At 35.9% G+C, this 15,942-nt stretch overlaps 3 protein-coding genes and 1 non-coding gene across 4 annotated transcripts; 3 read left to right on the top strand and 1 right to left on the bottom strand.

Annotated features, from left to right (window-relative positions):
- Window positions 1–59: 59 nt before the first annotated feature.
- LOC121246441 (probable aquaporin PIP-type 7a) lies at window positions 60–1,914 on the top strand. The gene is made up of 4 exons (XM_041144600.1): window positions 60–546; window positions 740–1,038; window positions 1,179–1,319; window positions 1,460–1,914. Exons 1-4 carry the CDS (start codon window positions 207–209, stop codon window positions 1,550–1,552), a joined length of 873 nt encoding a protein of 290 aa, XP_041000534.1. The 5' UTR covers window positions 60–206; the 3' UTR covers window positions 1,553–1,914.
- Window positions 625–697, bottom strand: TRNAK-CUU. Its single transcript has one exon. It is a non-coding gene; the product is annotated as a tRNA-Lys (tRNA).
- A 3,495-nt stretch (window positions 1,915–5,409) lies between the features above and the next one.
- On the top strand, window positions 5,410–8,805 carry LOC121246442 (eukaryotic translation initiation factor 3 subunit F-like). Its single transcript, XM_041144601.1, has 6 exons — window positions 5,410–5,787; window positions 6,232–6,311; window positions 6,864–7,093; window positions 7,868–7,989; window positions 8,064–8,177; window positions 8,415–8,805. The coding sequence occupies exons 1-6, from the start codon at window positions 5,566–5,568 to the stop codon at window positions 8,502–8,504; spliced, it is 858 nt and encodes a 285-aa protein (XP_041000535.1). The 5' UTR covers window positions 5,410–5,565; the 3' UTR covers window positions 8,505–8,805.
- Window positions 8,806–10,935: 2,130 nt separating this feature from the next.
- LOC121246369 (probable LRR receptor-like serine/threonine-protein kinase At3g47570) lies at window positions 10,936–14,948 on the top strand. Its single transcript, XM_041144501.1, has 2 exons — window positions 10,936–13,680; window positions 14,262–14,948. Exons 1-2 carry the CDS (start codon window positions 10,968–10,970, stop codon window positions 14,696–14,698), a joined length of 3,150 nt encoding a protein of 1,049 aa, XP_041000435.1. The 5' UTR covers window positions 10,936–10,967; the 3' UTR covers window positions 14,699–14,948.
- Window positions 14,949–15,942: the final 994 nt, after the last annotated feature.

Below are 15,942 nucleotides of genomic sequence, written 5' to 3'. Positions count from 1 at the left end.
GAACATGAAATTAGCTCTAAACCAAGAAAATGATTGGTCGGCCACGAGAGAATTATTGAAAACACCTCTAGGTCCCGCATGCACCTTATCGTCTTATTGTATTGTCCCATGATGCTTTATATAATCCTACCAAACCCACTCACCAGACTCATCGAGACAGATCAAAGCATCGCGAGATCAGAGATTAATTTGTAGTCGGAGCTGAAATGGAAGGTAAGGAAGAGGATGTTAGATTGGGGGCCAACAAGTTCCCGGAGAGGCAGCCAATCGGGACAGCAGCTCAGAGCCAGGATGGTGCCAAGGACTACACTGAGCCACCGCCGGCGTCGCTGTTAATTGAGCCTGGGGAGCTGTCCTCTTGGTCCTTTTACAGGGCTGGGATCGCGGAGTTCATTGCGACTTTCCTGTTTCTGTACATCACAATTTTAACGGTGATGGGAGTTGTCAAGGCCCCCACTAAGTGCACAACAGTAGGCATTCAAGGGATCGCTTGGGCATTTGGCGGAATGATCTTCGCCCTCGTCTACTGCACCGCGGGCATCTCAGGTTTAACGCTATTCTAGTTTCATTTTTTCATTTTCTTTATTATTGTGGCAAGACGGCGGGAAAAAAAAATTGAAGCGGCGCCCACCGTGGGGCTCGAACCCACGACCACAAGGTTAAGAGCCTTGCGCTCTACCGGGTGAGCTAGACGGGCTCATATGAGGCCACTAACCTAGTTGACCTATTTTGACTGTAGGTGGTCACATAAACCCGGCGGTGACGTTTGGGCTGTTTCTGGCGAGGAAACTGTCGCTGACGAGGGCGGTGTTCTACATGGTGATGCAGTGCTTGGGAGCAATCTGTGGTGCAGGTGTTGTGAAAGGATTCGAGGGGAGACGCCAGTACGAAAGTTTGAAAGGTGGGGCCAACTTTGTTGCCCCTGGTTACACCAAGGGTGATGGCCTTGGCGCTGAAATCGTTGGCACCTTCGTTCTTGTATACACTGTTTTCTCAGCCACTGATGCCAAGCGTAGCGCCAGAGACTCCCACGTTCCCGTAAGCAATATCCCTTAGCTCCCCGATCTCTCTCTCTCTCTCTCTCTCTCTCTCTCTCAGTAAGATTGTTGTTTAGTGATTCTTGTTCTTCTCTTTAATTCGTCGGTGATTGTTGGTGATGGTGTATGGTATTTGGTCAGATTTTGGCACCTCTACCAATTGGGTTCGCGGTGTTCTTGGTTCACTTGGCTACCATCCCCATAACTGGAACCGGTATTAACCCAGCTCGGAGTCTTGGTGCGGCAATCATCTTCAACAAGGACCTCGGTTGGGATGACCATGTAAACAACCCGGATTAATTTGTTCGGTCACTTCTATTTTATTTTTATTTTTCAAGAATCTAGAAATCACGTACAGGATCCATGTAGCGTTTCAACGTTCTGAACTTTCTCGTTTTTTGTTATTTGTTTATTATGCGCAGTGGATTTTCTGGGTAGGACCATTCATTGGTGCAGCACTTGCAGCTCTATACCACCAGGTTGTGATTAGAGCCATGCCTTTCAAATCGAAGTGAAGCGTTACGCATGATCACGCAACTCGTGATGCTTTTATTTGCGGCCACTGACGTTGAAAGTTAAAGATCTTGCCGAGTCTGTCCAGTACTTTCCCTGTTTTCTCCGTGTATGTGTACGTCCGTAAGATGATATGTAATACTACTATGAGCATGCTTCTTTTGAGGTCCCCCCGGTCCCCCTTCTTTTTCTTGTTTTTCCTTCGAAGGGGGGTTAATAGGTTATTATTAATGGGCCCCATTCATAGTGGGTGGGCTTTGTATTTCTAGCTGTGAATTAATTGTGTATGGACTAAGTGCGTACTGTTCTTTTTACCTTGAGAAAAAAAAAAAAAAAAAAAGAGTGCGTACTGTGCTTTTATCTATTTATTGAATATTTCAAGTTACGAAGTCCAAACCAGTACATTTTAGCTTACGTGTACATGTGAATGAGTTACGCTCAATTATATTTGAGAGTTGGAAGGGACATCTACCTGCTGCCTCCTAATTGGCATGGTCCTTCTTCTAATCTGATCTACATCAAGTGTCATAAGTATTAGTTGACGAAACAAATAAACGAAATTTCAATCATTTTGATCTTGCAAGTGCTTTTCCAATAATTTCAATAAACATAATGTTAGAAATATTTGAACAAAGTATACAGTAGAATCGATATTATCATATCGGAAATGTTTTAAATTTAGTATAGATGTTTCACTAATTTTTTATCATCGTTGTTCATTTACAATCTATTATATTGATAGTGGAGTGTCTTATGTAATAAGATCAGAATAGTATTCACAAATTTTAGAATTTAGATGTTGGGATTAGGGAGAATTATTTAAAAGAGAGATTATTTTTGTGATGCAAGTAAGTAATTTACAAGAGAGAAGGGATTATGTAAATAGTCTCTTTTAAGTGTAACTCTCGACTGGTTATTAAGGATTAACTATTAAGATTCATGAAGTGGTTTGATCTTAGAGAAGGTGAATGTGTCTCACTATGAGTGCCCTTTCTTACACAGAATGAACTGAAAATCTTATATCGTTTATTGCTTCGTATGATCTCTGTATACTGAGATTTATAAATTAATGAAAAGTATTAAAAAGGATGATCTCTGTATACTAAAAAGTATTAAAAAACATAACATAGCTCGATACAAATGAATAAAAAATAAATTTTGCCATGGCCTATGAATATGGTAAAAATTATTCTAGATGTAGTCTTCGTTAGGGCTTTCGTGCACATGAAGTGAAACGGTTCTTTTTAATTTAATTAAGAAATGAAGCCCTCCCCCTCCCAAACTCGGTTCCCCCCTTCCCTCCCTCTGAAGCATTTCTTTCTTCCTCCTTATCAGAATGTTTAAAACCTTAACCCCGGCACTCGAAATTCATTGAAGACCGAGCATATGAGACTTCATCAACCACGGCTCTGGTGCTCTACGCAATCCTCAGTTTGGTGTTGCATTAGGCCATGTAATTGGGTTGGACAAGTTTGATTTTTTTTTTCTTTGTTCTCTTTGGCTTTGAGTAAGTTTAGTATATATCTATTTTTTTTTTATGGGTGTTTATTTAATTAATGTGTTTTAGTTTGTTTATTTTCTTCCTTGCATTTTTGTTTTTGTGTTTTTTTGCCAAAAGTTCTTATCTTCTCGATTTTTAGGAAACTCAATTTCTTGATCCATTGCTTTTTTCACTTTGCCTGGTTATTATTTGTTTGATTTGTTGTCTCTACCCAAATTAGTGGGTTTTTTTCCTCATTCTGTTTTTAGTTTTTGCAATTTTTTTTCTGTGTTTGCTTCCTAAAGCTATAGGACTGGAGAAAAAGATTTAATTGAAGGGGTAGTTTTGAAATCTGGCTTCTTATATACATTGCAAAATGGTCATCGGTGGTTTTTCTTAACAATGTTAGGAATCAGGATTGTTTTTTTTACATATATCAAATCTCGAAAATTTATGCTGGGTCTGTGTTCTAATCTGACCATAGGGAGGAAGATGAAGTGAGGGGTATTTTTTATATTTGAATAAAATTATAAGAAAATGACCTATAAACACCTTATTTGTGCACACCCAGGCTCCTAATGGGGTTTGTATATAGCAAAACTCGTATAGTAAACTCAACCGTAGTTGAATGTAAGGACTTAGAAAAAATATATTACATGTGGGTTGCAAATGCGTGTTCCTATAATATGTTATATATTATAGGAACACGAAATTAAAAGCGATGTATAATAATCAAGTATATGCTATGTATGTGCCCATGGATTATCTGCAGATAGTAATTGCCTCTTTCTGACTAGTGACGTCTAAAGATCCGAGTGTTTCTGTTCCAAACTTTTATATATACATTAGAATAGTTAAATAGAAATGAATCTGATTTAGCAATCTTTTAATTGGTAAATGCTCAATAAAATAAGTTAATGGAAATAATATCAAATTTAAACATGTTTAAAAGATAAATGATATTGCAAAATGCTTAGAGCACTCCCAATAGATGCTCTATAATATATTTTTCTTTAAAATATAAAGAAATTATCTTAAAAGTTGTCATCTAATGGATATTGTATTCTATCATGAATCTTATATTACGCTACAGTAACATACTAGATGTAGAGGAAATTATTCATCATTATAAACATTTTAAATTAGTTTTTCTCTCCTGCTTTTTGATTTTTTCCATTTCTTTAAAAGTCATTTATAAAAATTTCAGACTCTCTCTCTCATTCTCATACTTTCTTCTTTGTAGGGTGCCAAAGACAAAATTTGAAGCTAAATTAATCTCTTCTTTTCATTATATAATCTATTTTTTTATTTTTTGAATTAATCTATATTTTGGTTTAGTTTATAAATTTGGATTAATTTAAAATAGAACATAATTATATAATATTATATATGGAGAGATATTGCAAATATCAAAAGAATTGAAGATATTATTGATAGTTAAAAAAAATATTTGAAATGAATAAAAAAATATTAAAAAGTATAATATTTAAATGATATGAAGAAAAAATAGATAAGCTAATGTATGATATATTGTAAAAATCGGTATGTAAAGTAGAAAAAGTAGATTTTTGTGATGCATTTTAAAAGATAAGATCAAGAATCCATTGGGAGTGCTCTTGCCCCATGCTACTTTTGCTCTTTCATTTTAACCATTCATATATTTTATTTTATTTTTATCTAATGATTAAAGAAATGACTATTAATAAATTTGTGTATATTTAAAAAAAAAATGTTGAAAGATGCTTAAAAAAATTTGAAAAAAAAAAAAAGAAATTTTGCATTAGCGGTACACCCAAAAGTAAACACTAGGCGGCCAAGTAGCACTATCCAATGATATTTTCATCAAGAAATACTATAGACACAAATAAATCATATAAAATTAAACTTACAAACTGATGTGATTTTATGTAATCCGATAGATCTATTTTACACATATCATATCAAGTTACATTATTTTGTAAATTTATTTTTATGTAATTCGTTTATAGTTAAAGTATTTATATTTTTGATATCACACATATTAATACAACATCTTTTTAATTGTTATTTATTGAAGAGGTAAATGTACAAAATTATTTAACATAATTTAAATCCATAAATGCGTTTAAAAATAATAAAATGTAAGATAAAAAGTAGCATGTTTATAAAATGAGTTTTTCTACTCAACAGACTTACACCACATGCTTGTCGTGGGTTTTTATTATTATTATTTTTATTTTATTTTTTCTCAATAAATGTGTAATGTAAGACTCTTTAAGTAAATTTTTCGTATAAAATTGTCAATGAATATTTACCCACTTTGGTTCTGAACTTGTATGTAAATTGCGGGCCTCTTTTAAAGAGGCCTATTTGTCTCGGCCCAACCTCGTAATATACAAAGGTCTAAGGCCCGCTGTAACAGAGCTCTTGCCAATCAATTATAATCGAACAAAAAGTCCATACATCTTCCCCTCCGCGAAAACCCTAGCCCTTGCTGTGCGCCACTTCACACGCTGTCTCTGTGCCCAACCGAACCAGTATAATTCCGAGCAGATCATGGCGGCGAACGAGCACACTGTGTTGCAATTTACATCGTCCTCTGCGAGCTTGTCTGCGAGGGTTCACCCTCTAGTCATCTTCAACATCTGCGATTGCTACGTAAGACGCCCTGACCAAGCCGAGCGCGTCATTGGCACTCTCCTTGGCTCCATCTCGCCCGACGGAACCGTTGAGATCCGTAACTCATATGCTGTCCCTCACAGCGAGTCCTCGGGCCAGGTCGTCCTCTCTCCCTTTCCAATTCTCATCAATCCTCGGATCATTATAACTTTTCTTTTGGATCATAAGATTTTTTGAATGCTAATTGTTGGCGTTGCCCTGTGATATTTTGGGTTGCCATGAAAAAAAGGTCGAAAGTTAAAAAATGCTGAAAACTTTGGGATGTTAGGTTTTAATCATTTGGGATCTGAGTTTGGCTAATGATACGAGATTTGTCGTGTTTTCGAAATTGAATTATTGTTAGCTATTGATAGTGCTTTTTTACTTCGGTTTATAAATTTTATTATCAAGATAAATATGCAAATTCAGTGTCTCAATGTCTCGTACACTTTTATCGTGTGCTTGTGAGTTGTGATAGCTGCCGTCAATGGAACTATTCGTCAATAAAATTCATATTTACTGATATCTCGCTGGCTTTTCCTTTATTGTTTATTGTAATTGCAGGTTGCTTTGGATATCGAGTATCATCACAATATGTTAGTATCCCACCAAAAAGTGAATCCGAAAGAAGTCATCGTTGGATGGTATATCTCATGTCACATCTTCAACGTTTTAAGTTAGTTATCGCTATTCCTCTAAACAAAGCATTTCGATAGCGCTGATTGTATCGATAGTCATATAGTTGGTGTTTTCAAATTGTTATGCTGCACAATAAAACATGCACACTGAAATACGCTTGGTGTAATTGCAATCTTTTCAATAGGTCAGAGTTGCGCATAATTGAGCATGGTACCTGTTACTCATACAACTTTAGAAGATTGGGAAATGTTTTTGAACTCTTATGATGTTTCTGGCTCCTAACTTCTATAGTGATTGAGTTTAGATAAAACAAAAATTGGGGGCTGTCCGGGCAAAGATTTATATAGGGAACTTTGTTTGCAATGAATGTGAACAATTAATGAAAAAGGAAAATGAAGTCAATGTTTGAACTATTTGTTAAAAAGAAAAACAACGAATGAATATAAACTAAGCTTGCTTGGCCACTCATTGGTTTATGTTGGGGTTAATTTGTAAGGTGTTCTGGATTTGTATGAGATGGTTTTAATGTTTTTTTGTACATCTATGAATATATGCAGGTATTCAACTGGTCTTGGAGTTACCGGCGGTAGTGCACTGATTCATGAATTTTATTCTAGCGAAGTTCCGAACCCTGTTCATTTGACTGTCGATACAGGATTCAGGAATGGACAGGGCACGATAAAAGCTTATGTTTCTTTCAATTTGTCACTTGGAGACCGGCAGCTTGCAGCACAATTTCAGGAAATTCCTCTGGATCTTCGTATGGTTGAAGCTGAACGAGTTGGATGTAAGAAAACCTAAAGTTCCTCATTTCTGGTGATGATGAATTTCTCTTTCTTTCTTTTTTCCTGTTAAATGTTGTACCTCTAACAGAATGGAATTGTAGGCACATATAAAGACGCAGGATCCATGCTTGTCCCTTTTTGTAGTCTACTAACAGACTAACAATTGATTTGTTATCCTCGACATATTTTCAAAAGCTTCTCTGACGCAAGCAACTTTCTGAAGTCCTTGGCTTATAGATTTCGAAAATGTCTCAAATTCAGAAGGATTTGATGCTTTACGGATTTACTAAAAATTAATTTTCACCACTCAATTATATTGTACAATATGTTTAACCGTCAGTAAGGATTAGTTTATCTTTGATCTTGATCTGACTTAAACTGCTTTGCATGAACAATACACTCTGTCTTTGTTAATGTACAATTCAATGCACATGAAATTAGTTAAGGGCTATAGGCAGTCGTTGAGCCTCGAAAATGTCTATATAAAGAACTATCAGATAGAAAAAAAAAAGCTTTAGTTAATTTTTTTAGAACTACTTAAATCGGTGTGGCATAAAATATGGCATTTACATAAAAATCCCTGTTGATTACCTTCACCGTGTGGTTTTGCACATTTTGTCTTCTGAACAAGTCCTGCTTTTATCGGTTACAAGTCCAAGCTTTTTCCTCGCAATGTGTTCGTTAAATCCAGTTTTTTCTAGTGACTTATATGTGTGATTGGTTAGATTTGTAATCTCAATTCAAGTCTTGACGGAGAATAAATTTCCTGACGACAGTTGATATACTAAAGACGACTGTGGTTGACAAACTCCCAAATGATTTAGAAGGGATGGAAGCGTCAATGGAAAGGCTCTTAGCTCTTCTTGATGATGTCTACAAATATGTTGACAGTGTTGTGGTAATGTAGCAATATCTTCTCAATTAATGCTCACATGCTTTGTGTTTGATATTAGAGATGTATTTGTCTTTCAGGAAGGGCGTGTTCCTCCAGATAACAACATAGGGAGATTTATTTCAGAGACTGTTTCATCCCTTCCCAAGTTGTCACCATCAGCTCTTGATAAACTTGTAAATAACAGCGTTCAGGTAACTCAAAAGTTTTGGGTTATTTAGTTGGTAGAAGTCAATGAACTAACCGACATCCAAGTGGCTCATTCCCATGAACTCTATGTCCTCTCCTTACCAAATAACATGTTTTTGATATATTTGAGATGGTTGTTCCCGTTGTTAGGTGTTTGTTTCCTATGATTACCTTTAATAACCGATTGCCAAAAGTGGCTGTTATTCTGAAGCTAAATTTGTACATTTTCTTTTGCTGTACAGGACAATTTGCTTTTGCTATATTTGTCAAGCATCATCAGGACGCAGCTCAGCTTAGCCGAAAAGTTGAACACGGCTGCTCAGATTCTGTAATGCCGATTCAGTGGAAGGGGAATGGAATCCACTCACCAAGACAATTTAATTTACTGTAGTGATCTATCTCCAAGTTTGAGGAATGCTAACATTTTATTTAGAGGCAGTTGTAATATTTTTGCATGATTTTAAACATGGTTGGGTGTTCTCAATTTGAAGGAAGAAGAGTGCTTTGTAGCTGTTCAATTGGTTTCCTATAAGCCAGTTATGTTTGGAGCAAATTTTTGTGGTCGGCGTGAGATACTCTTTATCTCTAATGGTCCACAAAATTATGAGAAAAGCTGCCGTAGATTTTCTTCTATATTTCTTTACCTGAATTTTTTGCATGGTAGGAAGTATCTTACTTATAGTCAATGTGGATGGGAAAGTTTTGAGAGCAAGAACATCTTTTACTGGTTCCACAACCTTAAAGGCTATGGAAAGGCAGAAGCGCCGCAGGGTCTCCAGTGATAAAAAGGATTGATCCATCTCGACAAGAAGATCTCTGGTTAGGATCTAAGAAGACACGGTTTCACTCTTTTCAAAATAAGTTCATCTCATTGATCTTTTCAAGAGCGAGGACAGTCTTAACTTGTGCTTGGGTAGCCCGAGAGAGACTCAACTTTTCCCTCTAATTTCCTTTGAGATCATGAGTCTGACCAGAAACCGACACTGTACAGTCTCAAATGCACAAGTTGCATGCTCTTTTATAAAAAAGTAAATTTTATTATTTTTTCTTCGTAGAGTTCATATTTTTATAAAAAAGATTTGTATATTTATGACTTGGATTTACATTACTCTCTTTTAATCAAAATGGTGAACGAAATGGAGCGTCCAACTTCGTTTTTAGTTTTTTTGTTATTATAGGCAGAGACCGACGTTGTTTGAATGTGTTAAGAGCATCATCTGGCATTGGGCTCTCATCCGTGTTCCTTGCCTAAATATTGGAGAACTATTTTAGCTTGGTAATAAAAAGAAGCCCACATCGGCTCCCTATTTCAGGGAATAAGTTTGGGTTTTGAACAGTGACTTCCTATATTTCCATACCCAAAAGTAACTCCTCTTTTCCACGTTCTAATTTTTACGTGCGCTCCTATCTATCTTTCCCGTTCTATACAACAGGCGACGCCTCCCATAGACACCCAATATCTTTTAATTTGACAAAAATGCTAATTTGACAATTTGGAAAAAGTAAATTTTTAAAAAGGAAAATACTTTAATTACAAAACAATTTCATGAAAGTAAATCTACAAAATAATATAATTTGATTTGGTATGTCAAATTGTAAAATTACTTTTATTATTAAATATATATATAATGAATTCCATGAAGACACATTAATTTATATGTTTATTTTGTATAATCTCCGTGTTAATTCTTTTTTAAAAATATTATTGTTACAGACACAAATCTTGTAAACAATACCGCTTGCGAGAAACAAATAGGGAAATGATTGAATAGTTAAAAATGTAAAAATAAATGAGTTTAAATAATAATAAATAAAGAATATAAAAATATTATTTTAATAATATAAAAAAAAGAATAGTGAGTGTGACATAAGATATTTTGAAAAGGTGGATAGTTGAAATAGAAAAAATAGATTTTTTTATTAAAATTTAGGAAAAATTATGGTCATCGCAATGGATGAAATTGGTTCCTGAGAAAGGGACTGCTGTGAAGACCGTTGACGAAGGAGACCAGAACTTTTTTGGTGGATTAGTGTAGAGTACAACAGCCGCCAAGTAAAAAAGAATAATAATAATAATAATAATAATAAATAGAAAAGCAAAACAGAAATAGAACTTAGAAATTATCCATATTTGCATTGATGAATTTATTTTAAAAAAAATTGAAAATACTGAGAAAATAAAGATTTTGTGAAAGTCGTTGAAATTAGCATGTTTCGTGAGGTCCATTAAAAATATGTGTAAGATTAGAGACTTTTACAGCTACTGTTTTTTGAAGTTAATGCAGAAGATTATTATTATTTTTTTCTTTTGTCGGTAAATGATTAAATGAATATTTTTTAAGAGAGAAAAAAATGTTTTATTAGATTTAGACCGAAAAAGTAGTCAAAATTCTTTGAAAGATTTAAATGGTGTTGGGCTTGAATCTTGATAATGATGATTAAAAAGACTACGATTCTACGCCGCCCTATATGACCCCTCTTGTTTGTGGAAGATCGTGTTGGTGAAGAAAGGCGTGTCCGCAACGTATTGATCACGAACGAACATTAATCGCAACGTATTGATCACGAGAACGAACATTAATCGCAACGTATTGATCACGAACGAACATTATGGGACGGACCAACTATCTCTATCTCCATGCTTGACGCGAAACCAGGACTAGAGGATCGGTCGTGGCCGTGATAAGTCCGGTCTCACTGACTTTTAAGGCTACCTAAAACAAATATCCTGCTGATCTCCCCAGCTCAGCTCGCGCCAAAAATTGCTTCTCGGCTGGTGGCAAAGATCTCCAAAAATGGAGCTCCGAAACCGCAAATTTCCTGTGATTCTTATTTTTTCTTTAAGCCTATTATGCTTACAACAAAGCAGCATTACTATTGCAGGCGCTCCTTCATATGAGACTGATCGTTTGGCTTTGCTCAAATTCAAGGAATCATTAAGCAACGACCCACACGACAACTTGAGGTCCTGGAATAATAATAATAATAATGCTTCTGTCAACAACTTGTGCAACTGGCATGGAGTTACATGCGGCCGCAAGCACCAGAGGGTCATTGCCTTGGACCTTCAAGGCTATGCCTTGCGCGGCTCCATATCATCCTTCATTGGCAACCTCAGCTTTCTTAGGCTCATCAACCTCCAAGACAACTTCTTATCCGGTGAAATTCCACAACAGGTTACTCGCTTGTTCCGACTGCAACAGCTCATTCTTGCTAACAACTCCTTGGTGGGGGAAATTCCTAGCAACTTGACCCACTGTTCTGAACTCACATTCATTAGTTTCCTAAGGAATAAACTTACTGGGAATATTCCTGTTGGGCTGGGCTCTTTTGAGAAGCTGGAATATCTTAACCTTGCAGGGAATAATCTGACCGGAGGCATCCCAGCTTCTTTGGGAAATGTTTCTTCACTCCAAGTACTATCCTTGGGGATTAATAATTTCGTGGGAAATATTCCAGATGAAATTGGTCGTCTGAACAACTTATATTTCTTTGAAGTTATAGACAATGGTCTGTCTGGTACGGTGCCCTACTCCCTTTTCAATTTATCGACTTTGACCACCTTCTCGATTGGAATTAACCAACTACATGGCACCCTTCCAGCCAACATAGGCATCACTCTCCCTAATCTCCAATTTTTGTCCGTCTCTAAAAACAAGCTCTCTGGTCCTATCCCTGTTTCACTAGCCAATGCTTCTCAGCTTGGTCTTCTTGCTCTCGGCCAAAACAATTTCGTGGGACAAGTTCCAAATGATCTGGGAAGCCTATTGGATCTCGAGTGGCTAAGCATTGCTGAGAATAATCTTGGAAGTAATTCAGCCAAGGACTTGGATTTCTTAGCTTCTTTGGGAAACTGCACCAAATTGGAGAGGCTTTATTTTCAAAAAAATAACTTTGGAGGTAATTTGCCAAACTCCATAGGAAATTTGTCGCAACTCCTGCAGGTACTAATTCTTGATGGCAATCAAATATCAGGAATTGTTCCTGCACCTTTACAGAATCTCATCAACTTAACTCTCCTATCCTTGGCTCACAACCTCTTTACTGGCATCATTCCAACTTATTTTGGGAAGTTTCGAAATCTGGAAGCATTGGATTTGGATGGGAACAGATTCTCGGGAAAGATAGACTCCTCGCTAGGTAACCTCACTCAATTGGTCAAACTTTTCATGTCACAGAACAAATTGGAAGGAAGCATTCCATCAAGTTTTGGAAAAGCCAAGAGTTTGGAGGAGTTTGACATTTCTCAAAATAACCTTACTGGTGCCATATCCAAAGGCACTCTTTCATCCCAGTTGCGGGTACTCAATTTATCACATAACTCATTGTCCGGCACCCTACGGCCGGAGGAAGTAGGGGGTTTAAGGAGTATTTATCTGCTGGACGTCTCCAACAACAATTTTTCCGGTGAGATTCCTATAACCATTGGGGATTGCTTAAGCCTGGAATCCCTTTACCTTCACCATAACTCATTTCAAGGTAACTTACCTGTGTCTTTGAATGCCTTAGTAGAGCTCAAGTATTTAGATCTTTCTGCAAACAACTTGTCCGGACTAATTCCTAAAGATCTACAGAAAATTTCTTTGCTACAATATTTGAATCTTTCTTTTAATAGTTTGGAGGGTGAGGTGCCCACGGAAGGAGTCTTTCGTAATGCAACCGCAGTATCAGTGACAAGAAATAAAAAGCTTTGTGGGGGTATCCCGGAACTGAGACTGCAAGCATGCGACAACAAAGTTAAAAAGAGGGGGAAATCCCGTGCTTCTAGAATAATCATAATTCTTAGCGGGGTTTTAGGTTTCATTTTCTTTTCGTCCATTTTGGTACTGTACAAGAGGAAAAAATCAGAAAAGAAATCATCTTCCATACTTCCCAAAACTGACCTGCTTTCGAAGGTGTCGTACAAGGAACTCTATCAGGTGACTGGCGGATTCTCTCCCAACAATTTAATTGGATCCGGCAGTTTCGGTTCGGTGTACAAAGGAGTTATGGGTCAAGAAGAAAGGTCGACAGTCATTGCTGTCAAAGTCTTGAACCTTCAACAAAAGGGAGCTTCCAAGAGTTTCATGGCCGAATGCAATGCATTGAGGAATATACGGCATCGGAATCTCGTGAAGATCTTGACATGTTGTTCTAGCATAGACTACAATGGTAATGAGTTCAAAGCTCTAGTTTTTGAATTCATGCCTAATGGAAGTTTGGAAAAGTGGTTGCATCCAGATAGAGGCAATCATGAAAATGAATCAAGAAATTTGAATCTTCTTGAAAGACTGAATATTGTAATGGATGTCGCTTCTGCACTGCACTATCTTCATGACCACAGTGAACCGCCCATTATTCATTGCGATTTAAAGCCAAGCAATGTTCTTCTTGACACTGACATGACTGCGCATGTAAGTGATTTTGGTTTGGCGAGGCTCCTCTCAACAGCCAATGATGCCAACGATGTTTCTCAGAATCAAACCAGCACAATTGGAATAAAAGGATCAATTGGTTACTCTGCTCCAGGTAATTATTTTAATCACAATTTAATTTGCTCCAGATTTGACTGAGACTATCAAGCCAGGGAAAACGATTGAGTTACAACTATTTTACAATGAATAAATATAGATAGAAGTTATTATTGAGAGTATTTATTTTGTACACATGATGTGACATCATCTAGACTACACATCTCTCCAAGTAAATGTTGAGAACAATCAATTAGAAGCAGCCATGCAGTGAGTACAAAGTATACACTGCTATAATAGATTCTCTCTAGCATTAGTCATTTTACAACACTATGTATATAAATGATGAATAATTCATAGTTAGAATTCCTCACCGTGCATTATTTTTTTTTATTATTATTTTATTATTATTTATAAAATACCTGAAAATAACTCAATAACCAAACGTAACCGTGTAGGAGCGTGATGGTATTGATTAACAGGAAAATGAATTGTAAAATAGTTATAAATGACCGCATGCATGATTGATCCTGATCATTGCCTCTCTTTACTTTTCCATGTCACATGTATCATATAATCAAGAATTATATAATTTTGAAGCAACTATTAAGTATGTTAAGTGAAATATTTCAACCGTAGAGTACGGACAGTGTGGAGAGGCATCGACGCAGGGAGATGTCTATAGCTACGGGATATTTGTATTGGAGATATTCACCGGAAAGGGACCCATTGACAGCATGTTTCAAGACATTTTCAACCTCCATAACTATGTTAAGATGGCGTTACCGGAAAGATTTGTGCAGATTGTGGATCCAAAACTTCTCAACACTAGAGATTTAAATGAAATAGAAACTGCAACCGAGGAAGAAGATGTTATTGTGGCAGAAGAAGAAAGAATTCAAATTGAGAACCAAAGTCAAATGAACGCCAATATGCAGAAGTGCTTACTTTCAGTTTTCGAGATCGGCGTTTCTTGTTCATTAGAAGTGCCAGAAGAGAGAATGAATATGAGGGAAGTCATCAGGAAACTACATCGGATCCGAAATACTTATCTAGGAACTGGCCACCATGGATGAGGAGCGAGTATGCTGGACAATCTGCTCCGTAAGTACTAGAAATTTTCAGTGTTTTCTGTCTGGTGTTTATTTTCTTGAGTTTATTCTGGAGTACTCTGTTTTTGAGTCAAAGTTTATTATAGATAGGTAAATGCTGTAGAAGACCTTCAGATTATCCTATTGCTGAATTTTCTGTACTGCACATCCACACTGTGCTTAGTATTTGAGGCGACTCTAATAATTCCCTGTCGGCGAGACACCTTTTCTCTTATGGTTTTCTCCTTTCGTTTCCTTTGGTTGGCATCTGTTTCCAACCTGTTCCTTGCTATTTGTGCGTGTTTCTACTTTCCTAAATCAACTTCACTAATCAGTGTCACCAACGTGATTTGGACGATATCTTTTTCTCATCAAAATGCACTTCAAAATATGCTGCACGAAATAAATGACAGGCAGCCATAATAATAAAAAAATAAAAAAATGAGAAACTTACGTCACTTATATGGTTTGTTTATAAAATAGATGTAACGTATTCATGAAATCTTATCATCTTGTAACTTTATTATTATTTTTTTAATATAATTTCTTTGTGTCTAACGGCAGTCGTAAAAAAAAAAATATTGAGCAACGTAAAGGAGCATTGGGGCAAAGTCTTTATACTATTCATGTATTGTTTATGTTTATGTGCAAGTAACACGGTTTGCTCTTAGTGATATGAAATCACTCTCTCCTTCAAAATGTGGAATGATTAGTTTCACATTAAATGGATGCTATTTATTTTAATTAAAATAGAGATAACTTATTTTAAGAAAAGATGGAGCTCCTAGAATCTCTTGGCAATGCTGTAATTATTAGTTTTATATTAAACGAATGCTATTTATTATAAATAAAATTATAAATGTTACGGTCACAAACAAATCTTACTAAAATAAAATTTACTTTATAATAAAAGTAATTTTACAATCTAACTAATTATATAAAGTCACATTAATTTATATATTTATTTTTATAGGATCTCTTATTGGCTACAACATTTCATTATTAATTAAAAAACTATAGACTTTTATTGATTTGATTTTGAGTAATTAATCTACATAATTATCTAAAATGTGTGGTATTAATCGGTTTATTTGAAGATAATAAAAACATGCAAGATAACCTTTTTTTTCTTTTTTTAAGGTATGACTTTGAGTATAGACTAAGAAATTCAGATATGAAAAAAATAAACAAATGACAAAAAGGGCATGAAAAATATTCTTGCAACTGGC

This window comes from Juglans microcarpa x Juglans regia, chromosome 1S, assembly GCF_004785595.1.
Source record: "Juglans microcarpa x Juglans regia isolate MS1-56 chromosome 1S, Jm3101_v1.0, whole genome shotgun sequence".
Lineage (NCBI taxonomy): Eukaryota > Viridiplantae > Streptophyta > Magnoliopsida > Fagales > Juglandaceae > Juglans > Juglans microcarpa x Juglans regia.
The sequence above is the reverse complement of the archived record's forward strand: the minus strand, read 5'-3'. Positions and strand labels throughout refer to the sequence as shown.

Coding starts and splice junctions, on each gene's coding strand:
- LOC121246441 (XM_041144600.1), top strand. CDS start 207: ATGGAAGGTAAGGAAGAGGATGTTAGATTGGGGGCCAACAAGTTCCCG. Junction 547..739: donor CTGCACCGCGGGCATCTCAG/GTTTAACGCTAT, acceptor TTTTGACTGTAG/GTGGTCACATAAACCCGGCG. Junction 1,320..1,459: donor ACCTCGGTTGGGATGACCAT/GTAAACAACCCG, acceptor TATTATGCGCAG/TGGATTTTCTGGGTAGGACC.
- LOC121246442 (XM_041144601.1), top strand. CDS start 5,566: ATGGCGGCGAACGAGCACACTGTGTTGCAATTTACATCGTCCTCTGCG. Junction 7,094..7,867: donor TGAAGCTGAACGAGTTGGAT/GTAAGAAAACCT, acceptor TCCTGACGACAG/TTGATATACTAAAGACGACT. Junction 8,178..8,414: donor TTGTAAATAACAGCGTTCAG/GTAACTCAAAAG, acceptor TTTGCTGTACAG/GACAATTTGCTTTTGCTATA.
- LOC121246369 (XM_041144501.1), top strand. CDS start 10,968: ATGGAGCTCCGAAACCGCAAATTTCCTGTGATTCTTATTTTTTCTTTA. Junction 13,681..14,261: donor AATTGGTTACTCTGCTCCAG/GTAATTATTTTA, acceptor TTTCAACCGTAG/AGTACGGACAGTGTGGAGAG.